The sequence below is a fragment of the Pristis pectinata genome, chromosome 10, assembly GCF_009764475.1.
Source record: "Pristis pectinata isolate sPriPec2 chromosome 10, sPriPec2.1.pri, whole genome shotgun sequence".
NCBI classification, from domain to species: domain Eukaryota; kingdom Metazoa; phylum Chordata; class Chondrichthyes; order Rhinopristiformes; family Pristidae; genus Pristis; species Pristis pectinata.
Genome location: NC_067414.1, coordinates 95491462 through 95517173, shown reverse-complemented (window position 1 = coordinate 95517173; position 25712 = coordinate 95491462). Strand labels below are relative to the sequence as shown.

The following is a 25712-nucleotide window of genomic DNA, read 5'->3' as shown; positions in this document are numbered from 1 at the left end:
CATATGGATGGCATGCAAGACAAAGTTTTTCCTTGTACCTCGGTACATGTGACAATAACAAATCAATTTACCAAATAGTTGAGCAAACATGACCCGACAGTACAGCAGTAACTACACACCCAGTGAGATGCTTAATTGCCTGAGAGTTCCTCCTAATGAAAAAAAAACTGCAGAATCTGAAATAAAAACCAGAAAATGCTGCACTCAGGGGGTCAGTCAGCATCTGTAGAGAGAGAGACACACACACACACACACAAGAGATTGCAGATGCTGGAATCTGGAGCAACACACAATTTGCTGGAGGAACTCAGCAGGTTGAGCAGCATCTGTGGAGGGAAAGGAATTGTCCATGTTTCAGGTTGAAACCCTGCATTTAGGACCCTTGAATTGACCTTAAACTTCAACCATTGTTGTCAAGGCCTTGCACCTTATTATCTGCCTGCACTGCACTTTCTCTGTAACACTATATTCTGCATTCTATTATTGCTTTTCTCTTGTACTACCTCAATGCACTGATATTTTGAATTGATTTGTATGGACAGCATGCAAAACAAAGTTTTTCACTGCACCTCGGTACATGTGACAATAATAAACCAATTACCAATTCCTTCCCCCCTCCCCACAGACGCTGCTCCGCCCACTGAGTTCCTCCAGCAGATTCTTGCTCTGTGGAGAGAGATATAACGTTATCGTACTTCGAGTTTGGAAAGTGAACCGCGTTTCTCTCGCCATAGGCGCTGCCTGACCTGCTGAGTGTTGTTTGACACGACAGACGGCTGAATGTCATTGGGAAGCCGGCGCGCCGTGTGGGTGCGGACAAGGTCAGAGCAAGGAAAGGCGCATGATTAGAAGAAATGTTTGCCTCCGTGTGTTGGACTTGGCTGGAAGGGTGTTAGCAATTGGGAGAAGGTGAGAGAGAGAGAGAGAGAGAGAGAGAGGGGCATCGTGCGCCCGAGGGAGCGAGGAGCCGCGATCTGGTGAGATCCTTCAACACCGGCGACAGGTAGGAGGCTCACCCGGCCGGGAGTGGGGTTGGGGAGGAGCCGGTTGTTGCACTGTGAAGGGTTTTACCGCCACGTCGCCTGAGATGAGGAGGGCTTCAGCTGGATTAACGCGGAGACTGGCGCTGGGGGATCTCACCAGTGGGGAAACTGACAGGCGGAAACTCCCCGGGCTGCTGACGCGAACTAACTTCTGGGTCAAAGTTTCCTAAAGTTTCCTAGGTCCGGGCTTACTTCCAGCTAACTTTGGAGTTGGGGGAAGAAGGGGCTGGTGTGAGCCCTGGGCTAGTTGGGGACGATGTGAGGGACCTTCTCCCCGTCGCCCCCATGAGTTTGTAGACTGTGTGATTTAAGGTGGCCTGGCTACGTTGAGGTTGAGCGAACAAGCTTCTCCCTGCCTCACGGTGGGTTAACCGTGCTTGTTTTCCTGCAAGTCTCTCGGTAACGAGGGAGGTCAGTGAGCGAGCTGGGCGAGAAGTGTTCTGCTTTTAGAGAGTTTGAATTCAGGAAACTGCCTGCTTGGATGCAGTACAGTCCCACAAACCGGTCTGATCATGGCCTCTCACGCTTGTTGGATGCTTTTTCTATCATCCTTCCGGGGGGGGGGGGGGGGGGAGGGAATAGAAGGAGGCCATTCGGCCCGTCATCTTGTGCTGGATCTCGGTGCTATCCCACTAATTTCCCCGCAGACACAAGATGCTGGAATCTGGAGCAACACACACACACACACACACACACACACACACACACACACACACACACACACACACACACTCAAAATGCTGGAGGAACTCAGCAGGTCAGCCAGCATCTACGGAGGGAAATGTGCAGACTGTTTATGGTTGCTGCCTGACCTGCTGAGTTACTCCAGCATTTGGTGTGTCTACTTCCCCTGCAAACTGTTCTCTTTGACTCTTTTTCCATCAGCAAACCCCTCCACTTCCCCCCCCCCCCCCCACCCAATACTCCTGCCAACTGCCTACCCAGCAGTCCAGATGAAGGGTCTGGACCTGAAATGTCTGCTGTCCATTCTCGCCCACGGATGCTGCCTGACCCACTGAGTTCCTCTGGCAGATTGTTCTTTTGCTGCAGATTCCTGCATCGTCTGTCCCCAGCTACACGCTAGGGGTGACTTACAGCGGCCGATTAACACACCGACCCGCACGCCTTTGGGGTGTGGGAGGAAACCGGAGCATCCGGAGGGGAGGTGGGGAAGGGAGGAGACCCCAAAGACACCTCCGGAGGTCAGGATCGAACCTGGGTCTCGGGCGCTGTGAGGTAGTGGCTCTACCCGCTGTGTATCTTTAATGGACTCCCTCTACAACAGGTACATCCTTACTTAGATAAGGAGAGAACCACTGTCAACCTTTTTGCCCACCTAGACCAATCCCATTTGCTGGCTTTAGAACTGTATCCTTCTGTGCCTTGCCTAGTTCGGTGTCTGCCTAAATGTCTCTTCAATGCGCTGACTATATCTGGGTCCAACTCCTCTGGCAACGAGTTCCAGATACCAACTTTCTATGTAACCAAAAACTTGCCTCGTAAAACTCCATAAACATAAGTGTTAAGTTAACACTTTCCCCTAAGATGCCCTTTAAAACTCCTTCCTCTTACCTTAAACCTCTGCTGTCTAAGGAACAGGCCCTTCAGCCCACCGTGTCTGTGCCGACTGTGATGCCAATCCAAACTGATCCCGTCTGCCTGTACGCTGTCCGTACCCCTTGGCCCATCGAAGGAGAAATCCTGGTTTTACCACCCCCCCCCACCCCCACCAATTTCCCCTGTAATCCGTTCTCTCCGATGGGTTTCCATCAGCGCACCCCAATTCTCCTGATGACCACCTACACACTAGGGGGTCACCTACGGCGGCCAATTAACTCACCGATCTGCACGTCTTTGGGAGGTGGGAGGGAATCGGAGTGTCCGGGGTGGGGGGGGGGGGATCCATGTGGTCACGGGGAGAACCCTGTAAACACTACATGGGGGGGGGGGGGAGGCGGTGAGGATCCAGTTGGGGTTGCTGGAGCTGTGAAGCAGTAGAACTGACTGCTTTGACACTGTGCCGTGGAGCCTCCCCTCCATGGACTCTGTCTACACTTCTCGCTGCCTCGGTAAAGCAGCCAACGTAATCAAAGACCCCTCCCATCCCGGACATGCTCTCTTCCCCCCCCCCTATCGGGCAGTAGATACAAAAGCCTGAAAGCACGTACCACCAGGCTCAAGGACAGCTTCTATCCCACTGTTATAAGACTATTGAATGGTTGCCTAGTACAATAAGATGGACTCCTGACCTCACAATCTACCTCGTCGTGGCCCTTGCACCTTATTGTCTGCCTGCACTGCACATTCTCTGTACGTTCTGTATTGTTTTGCTTTGCACTAACACGAGGGGGCATAATTTTAAGGTGATTGGAGGAAGGTATAAGGGGGATGTCAGGGTTAAGTTTTTTACACAGAGAGTGGTGGGTGTGTGGAACGCACTGCCGGCAGAGGTTGTGGGGGCAGATACATTAGGGACATTTAAGTGACTCTTAGGTAGCCACATGAATGAAAGAGAAAAGGAGGGCTATGTGGGAGGGAAGGGTTAGATAGATCTTCGAGCAGGATAAAATGTCGGCACAACATCATGGGCTGAAGGGCCTGTACTGTGCTGTAATGTTCTATGTACTACCTCAATGCACACTGTGTAATGAATTGATTTGTACGAACGGTATGCAAGACAAGTTTTTCACTGTACCTCGGTACAAGTGACAACAATAAACCAATTCCATTTCCAATTCTTATGCCGTGTTGTTGAGGGTTAAGTATTGGCCACAGCACTGGAGAACCTGGCCACTTTTGTACATCCGTCTGCAGGTCACATTCCCTCTGCAGACATCCTTCTGAGGCGACGAATATCGAGGGAGGGAGGTTATGCTCTGACTTTACGAAACCTTGGTCAGACCTCGGCTGGGGTACTGCGGGCAGTTCTGGTCACCGTGCTACGGGAAAGATGTGACGGCGCTAGAGGGGGTGCACCAGGGTGTTGCCTGGGATGGAGTGTTTCAGTCACGAGGAGAGAGTGGAGAGGGTAGGTCTGTTTCTTTTGGAGTTGGAAGAGGTTAAGAGGGGACATGACTGTGGTACATAAAGTTATGAGGGGTATAGATAGGGTAGACTGCAGGAAACTTCACCCCATATCAGAGGTAGATAAAACTAGAGTACATGGACTTCGGGTAAGGGGGAAAGAGATTTAGCGGGGGACCTTCTTTGCCTAGAGAGTGGTGAGTACCTGGAACGCAATGCAGGAAAGTGAGGTTGAAGTTGGGTCATTGACAGCATTTAATAAATGTTCAGATGAACTGTAGGCCTAAGAGGGCTGTGGACCAAGTGTTGGGTGGTGGGATTAATGTGGAAGGGTGCTCACTGGTCAGCATGGACAAGTTGGGCCAAATAGCCTGTTGCCATGCTGTACGATTCTACGATTCATTCCCTCAGGATGACTTGGTTCCACTCTGGTTTTCTGGGTCGTGAGGGACGAGGTCAGGGTGGGAACCACAGACTCTTCCACAGGTGGGCAGTTTTTGAGGAGGTGCGCTCCTTCTGTCATCCACCCAGGACCTCTGTGTGCCCCCGACGCATGTCCTTGAAGGTCTCCGTCCCATCCCAATTGCTCCTTCAAGTGGTCATGAGACTGGGGTTCCCAGGAGTCAGTAGGGGAGATAGAATTCCTCGAAGCCATGAATCTTTTCCTTGGCCTACCTCATACTGTCTTTCTGTGACAGAGGCCAGAATAGAGAGTCGTACAGCACAGAAACAGGCCCTTCAGCCCAACTGGTCCATGCTGACCTAGATGCCCCATCCAAGCTAGTCCCATTTGCCCGTGTTTGGCCCATATTCCTCTAAACCTTTCCAATCCCTGAACCTGTTCAATTGTCTTTTAAGAGTTGTTTTGTACCTACCTCAACCACTTCCTCTGGCAGCTCGTTCCATATACATATCACCCTTTGTGTTTTTTAAAAAAAAAATTGCCTCTCAAGTTCTTATTAAATCTCTCCCCTCTCATCTTAAACCTGTGCCCTTGATTCCTCAACCCTGGGAGAAAAACTGAGTGCGTTCACCCTATCGATGCACCTCATGATTTTATACACCTCTATAAGATCACCCCTCCTACGCTCCAAGGAATAATGTCCCAGCCCTATAACTCAGTCCCTCAAGTCCTGGCAACACCCTTGTCATGCTGCCAGGCCTGCTGAGTTCCTCCAACATCTTCGTATTTCTCATCTAGATTCCAGCATCTGCAGTCCTTTGTTCCTCTAACATCCTGGTAAATCTTTTCTACACTCTTTCCAGTTTAATGACATCTTTCCTATAGCAGGGCGACCAAAACTGAACACAGTACTCCAAGTGCGGCCTCACCAGCATCCTGTACAATTGCACCATGACCTCCCAACTTTTATACTCAATGCCCTGACTTACGAAGGCCAGTGTGCCAAAAGCTTTCTTTCCCACCCTGTCTAGCTGTTTGTTTCAGGAGCCTGGTGCAGGGTATAAAACTTACTGTCAATCAGGTGATTCCTGCCCTCCTACGTGCTTCCAAGACCTGGACTGCCTACAGCAGGCACCTCAGTGCAATGGAAAATTACCACCAATGCTGTCTCCCTTGAAATCCTTCAAATTTACTGGAAGGATAAGGGGACCAGTGAACCAGCGTTCCCTCCCAGTCCGACGTTGACAGACGTCGGAAAGCTAAGGAAATTCGGCATGTCCCAGTTGACCCTGACCAATTTTTATCGATGCACCATTAGAAAGCATCCTATCCAGATGCGTCACGGTTTGGTACGGCAACTGCTCTGCCCAGGACCACAAGAAATTGCAGAGAGTTGTGGACACAGCCCAGCACATCACTCAAACCAGCCTCCCCTCTGTCGATTCCGTTTACATTTCCCGCTGCCTCGGGAAAGCAGCCAATATAATCAGGGACAGCTCACACCCCCGGACATTCTCTGTTCTCTCCTCTCTTGTCAGGCAGAAGATACAAAAGTTTGAGAACATGTGACCACCAGACTCGAGGACAGCTTCTACCCCGCTGTTACCTGACTCTTGAATGGACCTCTCGTGCGCTAAAAGTTGTACTCTTGACCTCCCAATCCACCTCGAGGTGGCCCTTGCACCTTATTGTCAACCTGCACTGCTCTTTCTCTGTAACTGCAACACTATATTCTGCGTTCCGTTTGTCTTTTTACTACGTCGATGTACTTATGGATGGCATAAGTCAGCCATGATTGAATGGCAGGACAGACTCAATGGGCCAAATGGTCTAATTCTGCTCCTATGTCTTATGGTGTTTTGATCTGTTTGCACGGCACACAAAACAAAGCCCTTCACCGTATCTTGGTACATGTATCGGTTTATTATTGCCACTTGTATTGAGGTACAGTGAAAAACTTGCCTTGCGTACCGATCGTACAGGTCAATTCATTACACGGTGCAGATACATTGAGTTAGTACAGAGTGCATTGAGGTAGTACAGGTAAAAGCAATAACAGTACAGAGGTGTGACCCTGCACCCTATTGCACTGCACTTTCTCTGTAGCACTGCACTTTTTTTGTGTCACAGCTACAGAGAAAGTGCAGTGCAATACCGTGCAAGGTCACAACAAGGTAGATCGTGAGGTCAGGCGTGACCATAATAGACCATTTACCAACCCCAACAGGACACCACAGAGTACAACGTGTCTTCATTGCTCAGCTGTAGGGTCAGCCCAGAGGCAAACCCCTATCACTTCACCATCACCAATTTGTTCTCTTTCAGTCACTGGTGCACGATCACCGTGAGGATCTCGCATCACAGAATGTGTAGCCCACAGATTTTCACCGTCACTAGGAGTTACTCTTGGAGGGAAACACTGCTGTGAATTAAGGCAATGCAGCGGTGAGAGAAAGTTTATTGGTTAGTCATGAAAACTGGACTACATAGAGGGTGTTGACTTGTGTGCAGTTCTGGTCACCCAGCTGTAGGAAGGGTGTCATTGAGCTAGAAAGAGCACAGGAAAGATTCACAAGGATGTTACCGGGACTGGAGGGCTTGAGTTATAAGGAGAGATTGGATAAGCCGGGACTTTTCCCTGGAGGGAAGGAGGCTGAGGGGTGACCTTATGGAGGTTTGTACAGTCATGAGGGGCATTGATAAGGCAGATCTTTCTCCCAGGGTAGGGGAGACAAAAACTAGAGGGCATGGGTTTAAGGTGAGAGGGGAAAGATTTACAAGGAACCTGAGGGGCAACTCTTTTTGGCATTGGTTTATTATTGTCACTTGTACTGAGGTACAGTGAAAAACTTGTCTTGCATACCGATCGTACAGGTCAATTCATTACACAGTGCAGTTACATTGAGTCAGTACAGAGTGCATTGATGTAGTACAGGTGAAAGCAATAACAGTACAGAGTAAAGTGTCACAACTACAGAGAGAGTGCATTGCAGGTAGGCAATAAGGTGCAAGGTCACAACAAGGTAGATTGTGAGGTCAGAGTCCATCTCATCGTACTAGGGAACTGTTCAATAGTCTTATCAGAATGGGGTAGAAGCTGTCCTTGAGCCTGGTGGTACATGCCTTCAGGCTCCTGTATCTTCTACCCGATGGAAGGGGAGAGAAGAGAGAATGACCCGGGTGGGTGGGGTCATTGATTATGCCGGCTGCTTCACTGAGGCAGCAAGAGGTAAAGACAGAGTCCGTGGAGGGGAGGTTGGTTTCCGTGACCGGGAGTGGTGGGTATGTGGAACGAGCTGCCAGAGGAGGTGGTTGGGGTGGGTACAATCACAGCGTTTAAAAGACATTTGAACGGGTACAGGTTGTCCCCAGGTTATGACAGGGTTCCGTTCCTGTGAGCGGCTGGTGACCCGGACAGTTGGCACATCGGAAATGCAGCCGTGATCTGAGTCCCCAGGCGGCGGATGATGCCTGCAGCCCCGCAGCAATTGGCAAATCCTCCCAGACGCTCGTTCGTATGCACGGGCTGTATATAAGTTGATTGTAACCTGGGGAGGACTTGTTCGTGGATAGGAAAGGTTTAGAGGGATTATGGGCCAGATGCGGGCAAATGGGACTGGCTCAGATAGACATCTTGGTTGGCATGGACCAGTTGTGCCAAAGAGCCTGTTTCTGTGCTGTAAGACACTAACTCTATAAGTTCAGGGAACCAGGATCTGTGGATCGGGATGAACGGTAATATAGGCAAGGAGTTGCTCGTGACAGTGACATGCTGGATCCCTAACAAAGTGCAAAGAGAGAAATACAGGTAATTCCCACCTTACGGCAGTTTTGGTTACGGGAATTCGCCCTGATGGAATTCACAAATCACGATCCAAAGATCTGGGATACAGAATCAAAATTGCCTCTCATGAAATTAATGTGAGAAGAAGTAAAACAGATAAGCATAACACTTTTTTCCAACTTGCGTTTCTTGACGCATGTGCAGATGACGTGGCTTGGGGTTGCGGAAAACCGCGATGAGGACCACTTTTTAGCAATGCAGCCCTCTTGTAACATGTGGATCGCCTGTACTGGAAACTTCAAAGTCAAAATAGAGTTTATTGTCGTATGCCCAGGTGCAATGAAAAACTTACTTGCAGCAGCAGCATCACAGGCACAGAGCATCAGATAAGCAGCATTCACAAGAGAAACATAAATTATACACAATTTTTACAAGGAAGAACAGAACTAGAATTAAAAAAATGTGATCAAAATGGTCATAGTGTGGTTAAACTGTAGTGATTAGGGTTGTGCCGGTTGGTTCAAGAACCTTCTGTACCTTCTGCCCGACGGGAGCTGCGAGAAGATGGCACGGCCCGAATGGTGAGGACCTTTGGTGATGGATGTTGCCTCCTTGAGGCGGCACCTCCTGTAGATACTCCCGATGGTGGGGAGGGATGTGCCCGTGATGTATTGGGGCTGAGTCCACTACTCTCTGCAGCTTCTTACGTTCCTGCACATTTGAATTGCTGTACCAGATCCACGAAGCAACCAGATGCAGTGCAATGGGGGATTTTATTCCATATATTGACTGCGAAAAACAGATGGGTACAGGAAGCCTTGAAGTTTACAGGATCGTTCCTTGGAACAGCACATTCTGTAGCCAACCACAGAGCAGACTGTACTAGTTCTGGTATTGCGCAAAGATTAATTAATTAATGACCTTGCAATGAAGGCGCCTCTGGGCTTTAACAATCCCAGTCAAAGTTTGAGTGACGGGGAGGAGAATTGGTCCGACTAATTTTTTCAACTTAAGTCAGGGTAATGATGAGGACGTGACACCAGAACTAGCTAAAGTCGGCTGGCAAATTGGGTTCAGGATTCGGCCAATAGACATGAAGTGGCAGACGGAGATCCAGAATGCAGAGTATATAGGTACAAGGGGAGGACCTAGCAGCCATGGTGAAAAAGGGTTAAAGATAGTGTCGTGCTTGAAGGGAAAGCAAGTAGTTGTAAAAAAAAGATGGTTGACAGAATGTATATAAAAAAAAGTCATGAATAACAAGGAAGGAAAAAGTTGACTGTAAAATAAAATGAGCTTGAAGTGTAAAAGCAGGTTGTATGAATTTCAATACATATTTTAAAAATAAAAAGTTAACAAAGTCCTGCAAAAAGTGAGCCTGGGGAATTAATAATGTAAAATAAGGAGACGGCAGATGAATTAATCTTGCGTCAGTCTTCACTGTAGAGGGTACAGTGACAACCCAGAAGTAGCTGTAATCTGGAAATGGAAGACAGGAGAAACACAGGAAAACTACATTCGGCGGTATTGAACAAACTGTCAGAACTGTGCGGTGACATGTCTTGGGTCCTAGAGTTGTAAGGCATAGAAACAGGCCCTTTGGCCATGAGACCATCAGATACAGGAGCAGAATTAGGCCATTTGGCCCATCGAGTGTGCTCCGCCGTTCAAATTAAATTGTAAATTTTTATTTACAGCGTGGTGACAGGCCCTTCCGGCCCGACGAGTCCGCGCCGCCCATTTTAAACCCAAGTTAACCTACCCGTACGTCTTTGTAGTGTGGGAGGAAACCAGAGCACCCGGAGGAAACCCATGCAGACACGGGGAGAACATGCAAACTCCTTGCAGACAGAGACGGGAATTGAACCCCGATCGCTGGCGCTGTAATAGCGTTACGCTAACTGCTACGCTACTGTGCCGCCTGATCAATCATGGCTGATTTTTTTTCAACCCCGGCTGATTTTTTTCAACCCCATTCTCCTGCCTTCTCCCTGTAGCCCCCTCACCAGTCAAGAAATTATCAATCTCTTCCTTAAGTACACCCAATGACTTGGCCTCCACAGCCGTCTGTGGCAACGAATTCCACAGATTCACCACACCTCTGGTTGAAGAAATTCCTCCTCATCTCGGTTCCAAAGGGACGTCCCTTTATTCTGAGGCTGTGCCCTTGGATCCTGAACTTTCCTACTGATGGAAACATCCTCTCTTCATCCAGGCCTTTCAGTATCCGGTAGGTTTCAATGAAATCCCCCCCCCTTATCCTTCTGAATTCCAGAGACATCAAATGCTCCTCATACGTTAACCCTTTCACTCCTGGGATGATTCTTGTGAACCTCCTCTGGACCCTCTCCAGGACCAGCACATCTTTCCTTAGATATTGGGCCTAAAGTTGCTCATATGGCCCACAGTGTCTATGCCGACCATTGCTCCTATCTATACCAGTCCCACTGGCCTGCATTAATTCCACATCCCTCCATGCCCTGCTCATTCAATTACCTGTCAGATGCCTCATAAATGTCTGTCTTCCTGCCTCCACCACCTCCCCGGCAGCTCATTCCAGATACCAACTACTCTGTGTGAAAAATTTCCCCTTCGGATCCCCTTTAAACCTCCTCCCTCTCACCATAAACCTATAGTTTTAGACATGCCTACCACGGCAAAGTAGAAGGCATTGGTTTAAAGTGAGAGGGGAAAGATTTAAAAGGGACTTGAGGGGCAACTTTGTCACACAGAGGGTGGTAGGTGTATGGAACGAGCTGCTGGAAGAAATTGGTAAATTGGTTTATTAATGTCACTGTACTGAGGTACAGTGAAAACTTTGTTTTGCATGCCATCCATAGAGATCATATCAGTTCTTCGAGGTAGTACAAGGGAAAAGCAATTGCAGAATGCAGAATATAGTGTTACAGTTACAGAGAAAGTGCAGTGCAGGCAGACAATAAGGTGCAAGGCCATGACGAGGTAGATTGTGAGGTCAAGAGGCCACTTTATTGTACAAGAGGTCCGTTCAATAGTCTTATAACAGTGGGACAGAAGCTGTCGTTGAGCCTGGTGGTATGTGCTTTCAGGCTTTTGTATCTTCTGCCTGCGGTAGAAGCGAGTACAGTTATGATATTTAAAAGGCAGTTGGACAGGTACATGGATGGAAAAGCTTTAGAGGGATATGGGTCAAATGCAGGCAAATGGGACTAGCTTGGTTAGGCAACTGGGTCGGCATGGACAAGTTGGGCCGAAGGGCCTGTTTCCGTGCTGTATAACCCTAAAATGGCCTTTAATGACAAAATTATTCTTCACCCTCCATCGTACTTAACAGGTATGACTGGACTGTGAACCCAGTGCTTCTGTGTGGGAGTTCATGCTGTAATGGCAAAAGGATGTGGTGAGGTCTGTAACACCGTCACTGTACCCTTAAGACACGATTGTGGGTGTGTGAAATGTGATGTCCTCGTCTAATGACCAGCTTCACAAGTTCAGTCAGTAATTTCCTTGATTTAGCTCCAGGCACATTTACCACATAAGTTGGGGTCTGGAGCAACGAGCAAGCTGCTGGAGGAACTCAGCGGGTCAGGCAGTGTCCGTGGACGCAGAGGGAGGGTTGTCGCTTGGGTTCGAGACCCTGCATCAGTCCTGACGAAGGGTCTGGACCGGAAACGTTGACCATCCTTCTGCCTCCACAGACGCTGCCTGACCCGCTGAGTTCCTCCAGTGGCCACACAAAGACCTTGGTGCACTCTGACGCTTGTAGACCATGGGTCCTGTTCCCACAGTCAGCGACCATGTCCCCTTCGTGTTACTCTCAGACCTTGTCTGGGAAAGATGGGAATTTGCTCAATTACGCCGGTAGAACCAATCATTCACCTTGGAAGCAAGAACCTCAGAATGACCTCAGAACTTTACCTCATAAAGGGAGGCCACGTAGCCCCATTGTGTCCACCATTAGCCCCTCTGCCCTTGTCTCTCCTCATGGCCCCTCGCATTGGTCCCTTTCCAAGTGTATCTATCAGTCCCTTCCAACTTGCTTCTAAGTCCGCTTCGGGCAGCCTGCTTCCCATCCCCACTTGTGTGGAAAGATGATGTCTCTCTGTCGCCTCTCCCTCTCTTGGGTTTACCCAGATCTGCCTCCCTTAGTTACTGAGCCCCCTGAGAGTGGACGCGTTTGCTCCTTCAGGAGCCCCCATTTTGAAGACCTCGGTTAAATCTTCCATTGGTTTCCCAGGGATACCGGCCTGGAACCTTGCAGGTTACTTCACACGATCCCCGGCAACTCCACTGGGTGAGTCCAGGACAAGAGGGTGCAGTCTTAGAATTAGAGGGTACCCATTTAAATCCGAGGTGAAGAGAAATTTCTTCAGCCAAAGGGTCGTGGATTTATGGAATTCGTTGCCACATACAGCTGTGGAGGCCCGATCATTGGGGGTGTTTAAGGCGGAGATTGATAGGTATCTAATTAGTCAGGGTATCAAGGGATGTGGGGAAAAGGCCGGGAATTGGGTCTAGATGGGAGAATAGTTTAGCTCATGGTGAAGTGGTGGAGTGGACTTGATGGGCCGAATGGCCTACTTCTGCTCCTTTGTCTCGTGATGTTGTGAGTCGAGGGGTGCTGGAGAGAGGGAGGCAGTTGCCAATTTTTTTTATTGATTGATCAGATCCACTGGGATTGTTTCTTTAGGCTCGGAAGATGGCCTCAACAGTCTCACCCAGCACCTTGGAAACGACCCCTGCACTCATAATCCACAAAGGCTCTGGCGTCATTACGTTCAACGGCACCGATTGCTTCAATCCACTGGGAAAACCGACGGGGCAGGACAAGCACAGCTTCGGAGGCATTCCCACTGTCATCCTCATTTACTTCATCATATTCTGGGTAAGCAAAGGGCATCTGGGACAAGCAACCTGGTGCAGTGGGTTTGAAGGAAGGGAGGGTGAGCTGGTAGTTTAAGTTCAAGTTTATTCAAGGATCATCTGGAGTATTGCATTCAATTCTGGTCGCCTGGGGAATTAATAAGGTAAGGAGATGGCAGATGAATTAAAGTAATCTTGTGTCGGTCTTCATTGTACAGAGGGTACAAGTGACAACCCAGAAATGGCCGTAATCTGGAACTGGAAGACAGGAGAAACACAGGAAAATTGCATTCAGTGGTATTGAACAAACTGTCAGAGCTGTGCGCTGACATGTCTCGGGTCCTAGAGTTGTAAGGCAGAGAAACAGGCCCTTTGGCCAAAAGACCATCAGATACAGGAGAAGAATTAGGCCATTCAGCCCATCGAGTCTGCTCTGCCATTCAATCGGGGCTGATTTTTTTTTCAACCCCATTCTCCCACCTTCTCCCTGTAACTATTAACCCCCCCCCCCCCCCCCTTACCAAATGAAAACCTATCAACCTCTGCCTTAAATACACTCAGTGACTTGGCCTCCACAGCCCTCTGTGGCAACGAATTCTACAGATTCACCTCCTTCTGGCCGAAGAAATTCCTCCTCATCTCAGTTCTAAAGGGACGTCCCTTTACCCTGAGGCTGTGCCCTCGGATCCCAGACTCTCCTACTGATGGAAGCATCCTCTCCGCATCCACTCTATCCAGACCTTTTGGTATCCGGTAGGTTTCAATGAGATCCGCTCCCCACGCGCCCCCCCCATCCTTCTGAATTCCAGAGACATCAAATGCTCCTCAGACATTAAGCCTTTTGTTCCTGGGATTGTCCTTGTGAACCTCCTCTGGACTGTCTCCAGGACCAGCACATCTTTCCATGGATATTGGGCCCAAAGTTGCTCATGTGGCCCACAGCGTCTATGCCGACCATTGCTCCTATCTATACCAGTCCCACTGGCCTGCATTAATTCCACATCCCTCCATGCCCTGCTCATTCATGTGGAAGCTTTGGAGAGGGTGCAGAAGGGTTTGTTGCCTGGATTGGAGAGTATCAGTTATAAGGAGAGGTTGGACAAACTTAGAGCAACAAACAATCTGCTGGAGGAACTCAGCGGGTCGAGCAGCATCTGTGGGAGGAAATGAATTGTCGACATTTTGGGTCGAATCTCTGCATCTGGACAAATGTGGGTTGTTTCCTCTGGAGCGACAGAGGGGAGACCTGATGGAAGTTAATACGGTTATCAGAGGCAGAGTAGACAGCCAGTATCTTTTTTCCCCAGGGTTGAAATGTCTAATACTGGAGGACATGCATTTAAGGTGAGAGGGGGTAAATTCAAAGGAGATGTGTGGGCCAGGTTTTTTTTTTACACAGAGTGGTGGGTGCATGGAATGCGCTGCCAGGCGTGGTGGTGGAGGCAGATGCAACAGAGGTGCTTAAGAGGCTTTTAGATAGGCAAATGAATTTGCAGGGAATGGAGGGATACAGATCACGTGCAGGGAGGAGAGACTTAGTTTAATTTGGCATCACGTTCTGTACAGACACTGTGGGCTGAAGGGCCTGTTCCTGTGCTGCAATGTTCTGTGTTTTATAATTGACGCTCCCTGGGTGCATCATGGACTCAGCCAACCAGGATATCCTGGGAAAGTCTGGTGTCCTGAATATGACCCCTAATCTCTCCAATGGGTGTGGGCAGATTATTGGAGTCCGAATCTTTTGCTGCTCTTTTCTAAGTAAACAGGTTTCCCCCGTTTATTTTCCTGGAAACTCCTGCAATTCTGCAGAGCCTTATCAGATCTGATTTCTGGAGCTGCAGCTGGTTTTGCTACTTAATTTCTCCACGTTCAAGTTTATTGTTGTCGTAGGCAGTCATACACGGGATAAATGCCAGGAACGTTAGCTTTTTGCAGCAGCAGCACAGTGCGTTACGTGAAGAGGACAAACATAAACTTAAATTAACATAAATTATACATTCCCCACGAGAACATAGCACTTAGGAGTAGGACTTGTCCTGGTCCACCCACGTAGATGCCATGGCCAAGAAAACACACCATCGCCTCTACTTGCTCAGAAGGCTAAGGAAGTTTGGCATGTCCCCAACAACCCTCACCAATTTTTACAGATACATCATAGAAAGCATCCTGTCCGGATGCATCACGGCTTGGTATGGAACTACTCTGCCCGAGATCGCAAGAGTTGTGGACACAGCTCAGTCCCTCACTCAAACCAGACTCCCCTCCATCGGCTCTGTCTACACTTCCCACTGCCTCGACAAAGTAGGCAACCTAATCAAGGACCCCTCCCACCCCGGACATTCTCTCTTCTTCCCCCCTCCCACCGGGCAGAAGATACAAAAGCCTGAGAGCACGTACCACCGGGCTCAAGAACAGCTTCTATCCCGCTGTTATCAGACTCTTGAACGGATCTCTCATGCGCTAAAGATGGACTCGACCTCACAATCTGCCTCGTCGTGGCCCTTGCACCTTATTGTCTGCCTGCACTGCACCTTCTCTGTAACTGGAACACTATGTTCTGCTCTCTGTTGTTTTTCCTTTTGTCCTACCTCAACGTACTTATGTATGGAATGATCTGTCTGGGTGGCGTGCAAACAAAAACTTAAGGAAATCAAGTCAAGGAAATTACTGACTGAACTTGTGAAGCTGGTCAATAGACGAGGACATCACATTTCACACACCCACAATCGTGTCTCAAGTGTACAGTGACGGTGTTTTTAGACCTCGCCACATCCATTTCCCATTACAGCATGAACTCCCACAGAGAGTCTTGGGATTACAGTCCAGTTACATCTGTTAATTATGCTGGAGGCTGAATTTTGTCATTAAAGGCCATTTATAAGATGAGATATCTTTATTTGTCACAAGTACATTGAAACACAGTGAAATGCATCTTTTGCGTAGCGTGTTCTGGGGGGCAGCCTGCAAGTGTCGCCACGCTTCTGGCGCCAACATAGCACGCCCACAACTTCCTAACCCGTGCGTCTTTGGAATGTGGGAGGAAACCGGAGCACCCGGAGGAAACCCATGCAGACGCAGGGAGAACGTACAAACTCCTTGCAGACAGCGGTGGGAATTGAACCCAGGTTGCTGGCGCTGTAAAGCGTTACACTAACCGCTACACTACCATGCCTGCCCATTGAGTAATGTCATTGAATAATACAGCACTGGAACAGGCCCTTCAGCCCAACTTGTCTGTGCCGACCAAGATGCCTATCTATGTTAAGCCAATTTGCCTGCATTTGGCCCCATATCCCTTTAAACCTTTCCTATCCATGTATCTGTCCAAATGTCGATTATTGTGGTTACCTCTACCGCTTCCTCTGGCAGCTCGTTCCATATATGCACCACCCTCTGCATGAAGAAGTTGCCCTCAGGTCCCTTTTGAATCTCTCCCCTCACCTTAAACCTATGCCCTCTAGTTTTTGATTCTCCAACCCTGAATTTTTTTGTCCTAATTGTGTTCTTTCTTGTAAAATTTTGCATAATTTATGTTGCTTTTCTTGTGAATGTTGCGTATCTGATGCCATGCGCCTGTGATGCTGCTGTAAGTAAGTTTATCATTGCACCTGTGCAGACACATACTTGTGCATCTGACAATAAACTCGTCTTTGACTGTGCGCATTCGTCCTAACTATGCCCTTAATGATGTTATACACCTCTGTAAGGTCACCTCTCAGTCAGTCTCTTACACTCCAAGGAATAATGTCCCAGCCTGCCCAACCTCTCCCAATAACTCAGGCCGTGGCAATATTCTCGTAAATCTTCTCTGCACTCTTTCCAGCTTAATGACGTCTTTCCTATAACAGGGTGACCAAAACCGTACATGATGTGGATAGAAGCTGTCCTTGAGCCTGGTGGTACAGGTTCTCAAGCTTTTGTATCTTTTGCCTGCCCGAATGAAAGGGCTTACATACGAGGAGCATTTGTTGGCCCTTGGACTGTATTCATTGGAGTACAGAAGAATGAGAGGGGACCTCATAGAAACATTTGGAATGTTGAAAGGACTGGACAGAGTAGATGTGGCGAAGTTGTTTCCCATGGTGGGTGAGTCCAGGACAAGAGGGCACAGTCTTAGAACTAGAGGGTACCCATTTAGGACAGAGATGCGGAGAAATTTCTTTAGCCAGAGGGTTGTGTATTTATGGAATTCGTTGCCATGCAAAGCTGTGGTGGCCCGATCATTGGGGGTGTTTAAGGTGGAGATTGATAGGTATCTAATTAGTCAGGGTATCAAGGGATATGGGGAAGGGCCGGGAATTGGGGCTAGATGGGAGAATAGTTTAGCTCATGGTGAAGTGGCAGAGCGGACTCGATGGGCTGAATGGCCTGCTTTTGCTCCTTTGTCTTGTGATATGTGTGTGTGAGGGAAAGAGAGAGATCTGTGCTGACTCTTGTTTTGCCTCCTGCAGTTGGTGATCCTCCTATTTTCCATACTGAGGAAGACAGCCTGGGACTACGGACGCCTTGCTCTCATCTCCGACAATGCCAGGTGACTCCTCCCTTCCCCAGTACTGGGATTTGTATTTCTAAACATCTCTGGGCAAAATTGGGTGCAGTTAAACTTCAACTTTCGGCTTTTGTCACTGAACTAGTAATTTGACCTGTAAGTTTACGAGTTTGTCTTCTCCCGCCAAGTTACTCAGTCACTTAATTGACTAGTGTATTCTCTTATTATGGGCAAAGGGTATTTGGAATGAGCTGCCAGAAATAATGGTTGAGGCGGCATTTAAAAGCCATCTAGATAAGTACATGGATAGGAGGGGTTTGGAGGGTTATGAGCCAAATGTAGGCAGATGGGACTAGCCCGTTGGGCAACGTAAGTCGGCATGGATGAGTTGGGCCGCGGGGCCTGTTTCCGTGTTGTGTGACTGTGTGGAGTATGTGGCTTTTCAAAGGACACATTCTTAAAGCAAGATGCAGGGTTACCTGATGAAGCAAAATGCACCGCAGTCACTTGCCCAGGCTACTCCGACAGCACCTCCCAAACCCGCTGCCTCTACCACCAAGGACAAGGGGCAGTGGGTGCAGGGGAACACCACCACCCGCAGGTTCCCCTGCTCACCACTCACCCACGCACTAGGGACAATTTACAGTGACCGATTAACTTACTAACGTCTTTGGGATGTGGGAGGAAACCGGAGCACCCTGGGGGGGCTCCCACGTGGTCACAGGGAGAACGTGTAAACTCCACACACACAGACAGCGCCCGAGGTTGGGATCGAACTCTGGTCTCTGGCGCTGTGAGGCAGCGGCTCTGCCTGTTGTGCCACTGCGCTGCATGTGCTGCCTGAGCAGTTTTTCCTGTTTTTATTTATATTAGATTAATTTAATTCCTTGAACAAGGATTCTCTAGCTAGAATGGAACGCTATTACAGTGCCAGGTTCATTTCCGGCCGCTGTCTGTAAGGAGTTTGGACATTCTCCCCGTGTCTGCGTGGGTTTCCTCCGGGTGCTTCGGTTTCCTCCCACATTCCAAAGGCGTACGGGTTACGAAGTTGTGGGCATGCTATGTTGGTGCCGGAAGCGTGGCGACACTTGTGGGCTGCCCCCAGAACACTACGCAGAAGATGCATTTCACTGTGTGTTTCGATGTACATGCGACTGATAAAGATAGCTTATCGAATGTCTCTAGATCTGTGGACATTCTCCGCACCCTGGTCCAGCAACCGAACACCTCGGCACCGGGACCCCCTGTACAGCGCTTCTGAAGTGGGGTTTGTACCCGGATCCCCCTCGATTGGGCTGGGGGAGTGCTGCCCCGTGCCTGAAATTGGAAAGGGGCGAGAGCGGTGGTTGTGGGACAACCGGAGACAGGAGGTTGTGATACAGTCTGCAGGGACACGTCAGATGAGGGATGGCAAATGGGGGAGTGCATGTTTGTGTGTGTGTGCGCACAAACACGTGTGCGCACACGTGTTTGCATGTGTCTGTGCAGTGTGTATATATGCTTGTGTGGGTACACACGTGTGGGTGTGTGTGTGCACCAGTGTGCGTGTATGTGCCTTTATGTGTGAGCCTGTTTGTGCCTTTGTATCCATGTGTGTGAGCATGCGTGTGCATGAGTGCACACGTAAGGGTATGTAAGCGTGTGTGTGTTTGTATCCACGTGTGAGTGTGTGCATGCATGTATCTACATCAGTGTATGTGAGTGTACACGCGTGTATCTGTGTGTGTGTGTGTGTATGGACAAGGTTGGGCTGCAGTTGGCCGAGCTACACCTGCTCTGCTGATGTCCCCGTGTGTGGATGGTCACTCGGGGGGGGTGGGTGGGTTGGTGCCGGTGGGATTGCTTCGCCCTGCCCTTCCGGGGGGGGGGGGAAGGTGAGGGTAAGTCCTCAAGCTGGGACGGAGGGGTTTGACCCCCGCCCCCCCCCATCCCCAGCTGGGAGGGTATGGACGTTCTGATGCTGAGCCTTTTCCCTCATAGTGAGGCAGTGGACATTCCCAGGACGTACAAACGAAGCTCCTCATTCACCAGTTCCAACGAACGCTTCGTAAGAGATGTTGTAAGTAGCCTTACGTCTCTTCCACCAGACCTCTGCCCAACGGGACACTTGTCACTGCTTGCCTCTTCTGTGCTGGGGACTGGCTGTTTTTCCCTCCCCCCCCCCCCGCGCTCTCTGCCTCCCGCCCCCCCGCGCTCTCTGCCTCCCGCCCCCCCCCGCTCTCTGCCTCCCGCCCCCCCCGCGCTCTCTGCCTCCCGCCCCCCCCGCTCTCTGCCTCCCGCCCCCCCCCGCTCTCTGCCTCCCGCCCCCCCCCGATCTCTGCCTCCCGCCCCCCCCCGATCTCTGCCTCCCGCCCCCCCCCGCTCTCTGCCTCCCGCCCCCCCCCGCTCTCTGCCTCCCGCCCCCCCCCGCTCTCTGCCTCCCGCCCCCCCCCGCTCTCTGCCTCCCGCCCCCCCCCGCTCTCTGCCTCCCGCCCCCCCCCGCTCTCTGCCTCCCGCCCCCCCCCCGCTCTCTGCCTCCCGCCCCCCCCCGCTCTCTGCTCCCGCCCCCCCCCGCTCTCTGCTCCCGCCCCCCCCCCGCTCTCTGCCTCCCGCCCCCCCCGCTCTCTGCCTCCCGCCCCCCCCCGCTCTCTGCCTCCCGCCCCCCCCCGCTCTCTGCCTCCCGCCCCCCCCCGCTCTCTGCCTCCCGCCCCCCCCCGCTCTCTGCCTCCCGCCCCCCCCCGCTCTCTGCCTCCCGCCCCCCCCCCGCTCTCTGCCTCCCGCCCCCCCCGCTCTCTGCCTCCCGCCCCCCCCCCGCTCTCTGCCTCCCGCCCCCCCCCGCTCTCTGCCTCCCGCCCCCCCCCGCTCTCTGCCTCCCGCCCCCCCCGCGCTCTCTGCCTCCCGCCCCCCCCCGCGCTCTCTGCCTCCCGCCCCCCCCCGCGCTCTCTGCCTCCCGCCCCCCCCGCGCTCTCTGCCTCCCGCCCCCCCCCGCGCTCTCTGCCTCCCGCCCCCCCCGCGCTCTCTGCCTCCCGCCCCCCCCCGCGCTCTCTGCCTCCCGCCCCCCCCCGCGCTCTCTGCCTCCCGCCCCCCCCCGCGCTCTCTGCCTCCCGCCCCCCCCGCGCTCTCTGCCTCCCGCCCCCCCCCGCGCTCTCTGCCTCCCGCCCCCCCCCGCGCTCTCTGCCTCCCGCCCCCCCCGCGCTCTCTGCCTCCCGCCCCCCCCGCGCTCTCTGCCTCCCGCCCCCCCCGCGCTCTCTGCCTCCCGCCCCCCCCGCGCTCTCTGCCTCCCGCCCCCCCCGCGCTCTCTGCCTCCCGCCCCCCCCGCGCTCTCTGCCTCCCGCCCCCCCCGCGCTCTCTGCCTCCCGCCCCCCCCGCGCTCTCTGCCTCCCGCCCCCCCCGCGCTCTCTGCCTCCCGCCCCCCCCCGCGCTCTCTGCCTCCCGCCCCCCCCCGCGCTCTCTGCCTCCCGCCCCCCCCCGCGCTCTCTGCCTCCCGCCCCCCCCGCGCTCTCTGCCTCCCGCCCCCCCCGCGCTCTCTGCCTCCCGCCCCCCCGCGCTCTCTGCCTCCCGCCCCCCCCGCGCTCTCTGCCTCCCGCCCCCCCCGCGCTCTCTGCCTCCCGCCCCCCCCGCGCTCTCTGCCTCCCGCCCCCCCCGCGCTCTCTGCCTCCCGCCCCCCCCCGCGCTCTCTGCCTCCCGCCCCCCCGCGCTCTCTGCCTCCCGCCCCCCCCGCGCTCTCTGCCTCCCGCCCCCCCCGCGCTCTCTGCCTCCCGCCCCCCCCGCGCTCTCTGCCTCCCGCCCCCCCCGCGCTCTCTGCCTCCCGCCCCCCCGCGCTCTCTGCCTCCCGCCCCCCCCGCGCTCTCTGCCTCCCGCCCCCCCGCGCTCTCTGCCTCCCGCCCCCCCGCGCTCTCTGCCTCCCGCCCCCCCGCGCTCTCTGCCTCCCGCCCCCCCGCGCTCTCTGCCTCCCGCCCCCCAGCGCTCTCTGCCTCCCGCCCCCCCGCGCTCTCTGCCTCCCGCCCCCCCCGCGCTCTCTGCCTCCCGCCCCCCGCGCTCTCTGCCTCCCGCCCCCCCGCGCTCTCTGCCTCCCGCCCCCCCCGCGCTCTCTGCCTCCCGCCCCCCCGCGCTCTCTGCCTCCCGCCCCCCCCGCGCTCTCTGCCTCCCGCCCCCCCGCGCTCTCTGCCTCCCGCCCCCCCGCGCTCTCTGCCACCCGCCCCCCCGCGATCTCTGCCTCCCGCCCCCCCGCGCTCTCTGCCTCCCGCCCCCCCGCGCTCTCTGCCTCCCGCCCCCCCCGCGCTCTCTGCCTCCCGCCCCCCCGCGCTCTCTGCCTCCCGCCCCCCCGCGCTCTCTGCCTCCCGCCCCCCCCCGCGCTCTCTGCCTCCCGCCCCCCCCCACCGCGCTCTCTGCCTCCCGCCCCCCCGCGCTCTCTGCCTCCCGCCCCCCCGCCACGCTCTCTGGCCTCCCGCCCCCCCGCGCTCTCTTGCCTCCCGCCCCCCCCGCGCTCTCTGCCTCCCTGCCCCCCCCCCGCGCTCCTCTGCCTCCCGCCCCCCCCCGCGCTCTCTGCCCTCCCGGCCCCCCCGCGCTCTCTGCCTCCCCGCTCCCCCCCCCGCCGGCTCTCTGCCTTCCCCGCCCCCCCCCCGCGCTCGCTGCTCTCCTGCCCACCGCCCCCCCCCCCCCCGCGCTCTCTGCCTCCCCGCCCCCCCCGCGCTCTCTGCCTCCCGCCCCCCCCCCCCTTTCGCTCTCTGCCTCCCCGCCCCCCCCCTCCGCGCTCTCTGCCTCCCCGCCCCCCCCCGCGCTCTCTGCCTCCCGCCCCCCCCCGCGCTCTCTGCCTCCCGCCCCCCCCCGCGCTCTCTGCCTCCCGCCCCCCCCCCGCGCTCTCGGCCTCCCGCCCCCCCCCCCGCGCTCTCTGCCTCCCGCCCCCCCCCCGCGCTCTCTGCCTCCCGCCCCCCCCGCGCTCTCTGCCTCCCCGCCCCCCCCCGCGCTCTCTGCCTCCCGCGCCCCCCCCGCGCTCTCTGCCCCCCGCCCCCCCCCGCGCTCTCTGCCTCCCGCCCCCCCGCGCTCTCCGCCTCCCTCCCGCCCCCCTCCCCGCTCTCCCACACATGAATATCAGAAAAATAGGGGGCTATGTGGGAGGAAGAAGTTTGATAGACCTTAGAGCAGGATAAAATGTCGGCACAACATTGTGGGCTGAAGGGCCTGTACTGTGCTGCAGTGTTCCTATGTTCTTCAACATTCTGGCTGAGATTCCGAGCAGACGTCGCTGGAACAAGGTGCAGGCTCTCCCGTGTGCCGAGAGAGTTGGCGGGACCCTCGCTTTGAATTCTCTCTGGAAGGATGTCGAAGCTCCCCTCCTCGTTATTGCTACCGAAGTGCTTTAGGGGGACGTCAGGGCGTGAGGGGTGGGCGTGTCTCTGGATGGGCTGTGAATCAGGAGTGTGGCAATCACTGACTAACTCCTCCTGTCTCCACAGGGCTTCTGCTCGTGGATAATGAACACCTTTACCATGAAGTGAGTACCAGACCCGCCCACTGGTGGTTCAATGGAGCCCCCTCCTCTCTCTGCTTGGCTGTTGAGGCAGAAGTGGGCACTTGGGAGCAGATGGAGGGGGGTGCAGATCTAGGTGTGGGGTCTTCAATGGAGCGTGGGTGGTCACTCTGTCTTTGTCGAGGTGTATATAGATGGTGGCACAGGTTAGCGTAGCGCTATTACAGCGCCAGCGACCCAGGTTCAATTCTGGCTGCTGTCTGTAAGGGGTTTGTACGTTCTCCCCGTGTCTGCGTGGGTTTCCTCTGGTTTCCTCCCATGTTCCAAAGGCGTACGGGTTAGGAAGTTGTGGGCATGGTATGTTGGCGCCGGAAGCGTGGCGACACTTGTGGGCTGCCCCCAGAACACTCTACGCAAAAGATGCATTTCACTGTGTGCTTCGAAGTACGCGTGACTAATAAAGAAATCTTATCATTACTCTCTCAGCTTGTCTCTCCCTGTCCCTCAACTATGCTCTCACACTCTCCCTTGTCTCACACTTTTGGTGTTTGGCACGCTGGCCTTCATCAGTCAGGGCACTCCCTGCGGAACACCATTAGTCCCCTTCTACACCTACCCTCTGCCTTCTGTGGGCAAGCCAATTCCAAATCCACACAGCCAATTTTCCATGGATCCCATACCTCGCGACTTTCTGGATGACCTACCATGCGGAACCTTGTCAAACACCTTGCTAAAATCCATATACACCACATCCACCGCACTACCTTCATCAATTTGTCTTGTCATTTCCTCAAAAACCTCTATTAGGTTTGTGAGGCACGACCTGCCCTTCACAAAGCCACGTTGACTATCCCTAATAAGACTTTGCTTCTCCGAATGCTCATAAATCCTGTCCCTAAGAATCTTTTCCAACAGCTTGCCCACCACTGATGTTAGACTCACTGGTCTATAATTCCCAGGATTATCCATTTTACCTTTCTTGACCAATGGAACAATGTTTGCCATCTTCCAATCCTCCGCTACCACTCCTGTGGTCAGGGAGGACTCAAAGATCATCGTTAACGCTCCAGCAATCTCTTCCCTCACTTCCCATAGTAACCTGGGGTATATCCTATCCGACCCCAGGGACTTATCTATCCTAATGCTTTTGTAGCTCCAATGCTGCTTCTTTCTTAACCTCGACATGCTCCAACACAATTGCCTGTTCTATGCTAACCTCGCATTCGTCTAAGTCCCTCTCCCTGGTGAGCACTGAAGCAAAATGTTCATTCAGGACTTCCCCTACCTCCTTTGCCTCCAGACACACTTTCTCCCCCCCTTATCCCTGGGTGGTCCTACCCCCACCCTAGTCATCCTCTTGTTCCTCACATATGTGTAGAATGCCTCAGGGTTTTCCTCAACTCTACTTGCCAAGGCCTTCTCATTCCCCTTTTAGCTCCCCTAAGTCCCTTCTTAAGCTCCTCCTTGGCTACCTCATAACTCTCAACAGCCCTTTCTGATTTTTGCTTCCTAAACCTTAAATATGCTTCCTTTTTCTCTTGACTAAACTTTCCTCCTCTTGTTAACCAGGGTTCCTTCACCCTACCATCCTTTCCCTGTCTCGGTGGTACAGACCTATCTAGAGCCCCATGTAAGTGGTCCCTAAACAACCTCCACATTTCTGCGGTGCATTTACCAGAGAGTGTCTATTCCCAATTTACGCTCCCAAGTTCCTGCTTAATACCATCGTAATTGCCCTCCCCCAATTAAATACTTTCCCATAATGTCTGTTCCTATCCTTGACCATGCTTATGCTGAAGGTCAGGGAATTGTGGTCACTATCCCCGAAATGCTTGCCCACCGAACTGGCATCCAGAGATAACCGTGGGCCAGGACACCTGGGACTGGTCTGGGTAGGGGTCCCACTGTCACTGCAAATCCAAAGAGCTCTTTTAAAGGTTCTTGGACCTTCCATCCCTGCTCCAGCCTCCCTTTTAGATTCTCCCTTGTTCGAGACAGTGTGCTTGTGAACTTGGGGGTTGGGGGAGGGGGTCAGCTGACAAATCTGTGGTGGTGGGGAGGGTGGTTATTGGGGGTGGAGAGAGAAGAAATGTGTCCAACTTCCTGATTGGCGGTGGGGAAGGTTCGTTCTTTGAGACTCAACAGATGGCTTTTTGAAGAAAAATAGCTGTTGTCACACAGCAGGTAGAGCTGCTGCCTCCCAGCTCCAGAGACACGGGTTCGATCCTGACCTTGGGCGCTGTCTGTGTGGAGTTTGCACGTTCTCCCTGTGACTGCGTGGATCCCCCCCCCACCCTCAGAGGCTCCGGTTTCCTCCCGCATCCCAATGACGTGTGGGGTCGGTGGGTTAATTGGCTGCTGTAAGTTGTCCCCCCGTGTGTGGGTGAGGGGTGGGAAAATCACAGAGGGTGAATGGGAATGTGAGTGTGAAGAGGTTACAGAGGAGTAAATGGGGGCGTGGGTTTGTCCTGGGATCCGGCACAGACAGGGTGGGTGTGAAGTTGGGAAGTGCATTTTTCGGAGAGTTGCCTTTTAGAGTTTAACGGTCAGATTTCAGGGACAGATCTGGTTTTGTAGATCATTTTCCCCCTTTTATTTCACACACTGCCCACGGGAGACTCTGGGTCCAATGGGCTTCTGCTGCTCTTATCTGTATGGCAGTGGGGCATTTGTAGCCC

At 53.3% G+C, this 25712-nt stretch overlaps 1 protein-coding gene across 2 annotated transcripts in view; it reads left to right on the top strand.

The window, feature by feature from the left end:
* Positions 1–644: 644 nt before the first annotated feature.
* Positions 645–25712, top strand: part of LOC127574933 (CSC1-like protein 1) — a 75691-nt gene continuing 50623 nt past the window's right edge. The window contains exons 1-5 of one of the 2 annotated variants that reach the window (XM_052024452.1): positions 645–821; positions 12924–13118; positions 17548–17627; positions 19566–19644; positions 23021–23058. In XM_052024452.1, coding sequence (XP_051880412.1) covers positions 12933–13118; positions 17548–17627; positions 19566–19644; positions 23021–23058 — 383 coding nt within the window. In that variant the 5' untranslated portion in view covers positions 645–821; positions 12924–12932. Of the gene's footprint in view, positions 1004–12923; positions 13119–17547; positions 17628–19565; positions 19645–23020; positions 23059–25712 lie in introns of both variants that reach the window. The other variant, XM_052024451.1, reaches the window with a different exon arrangement.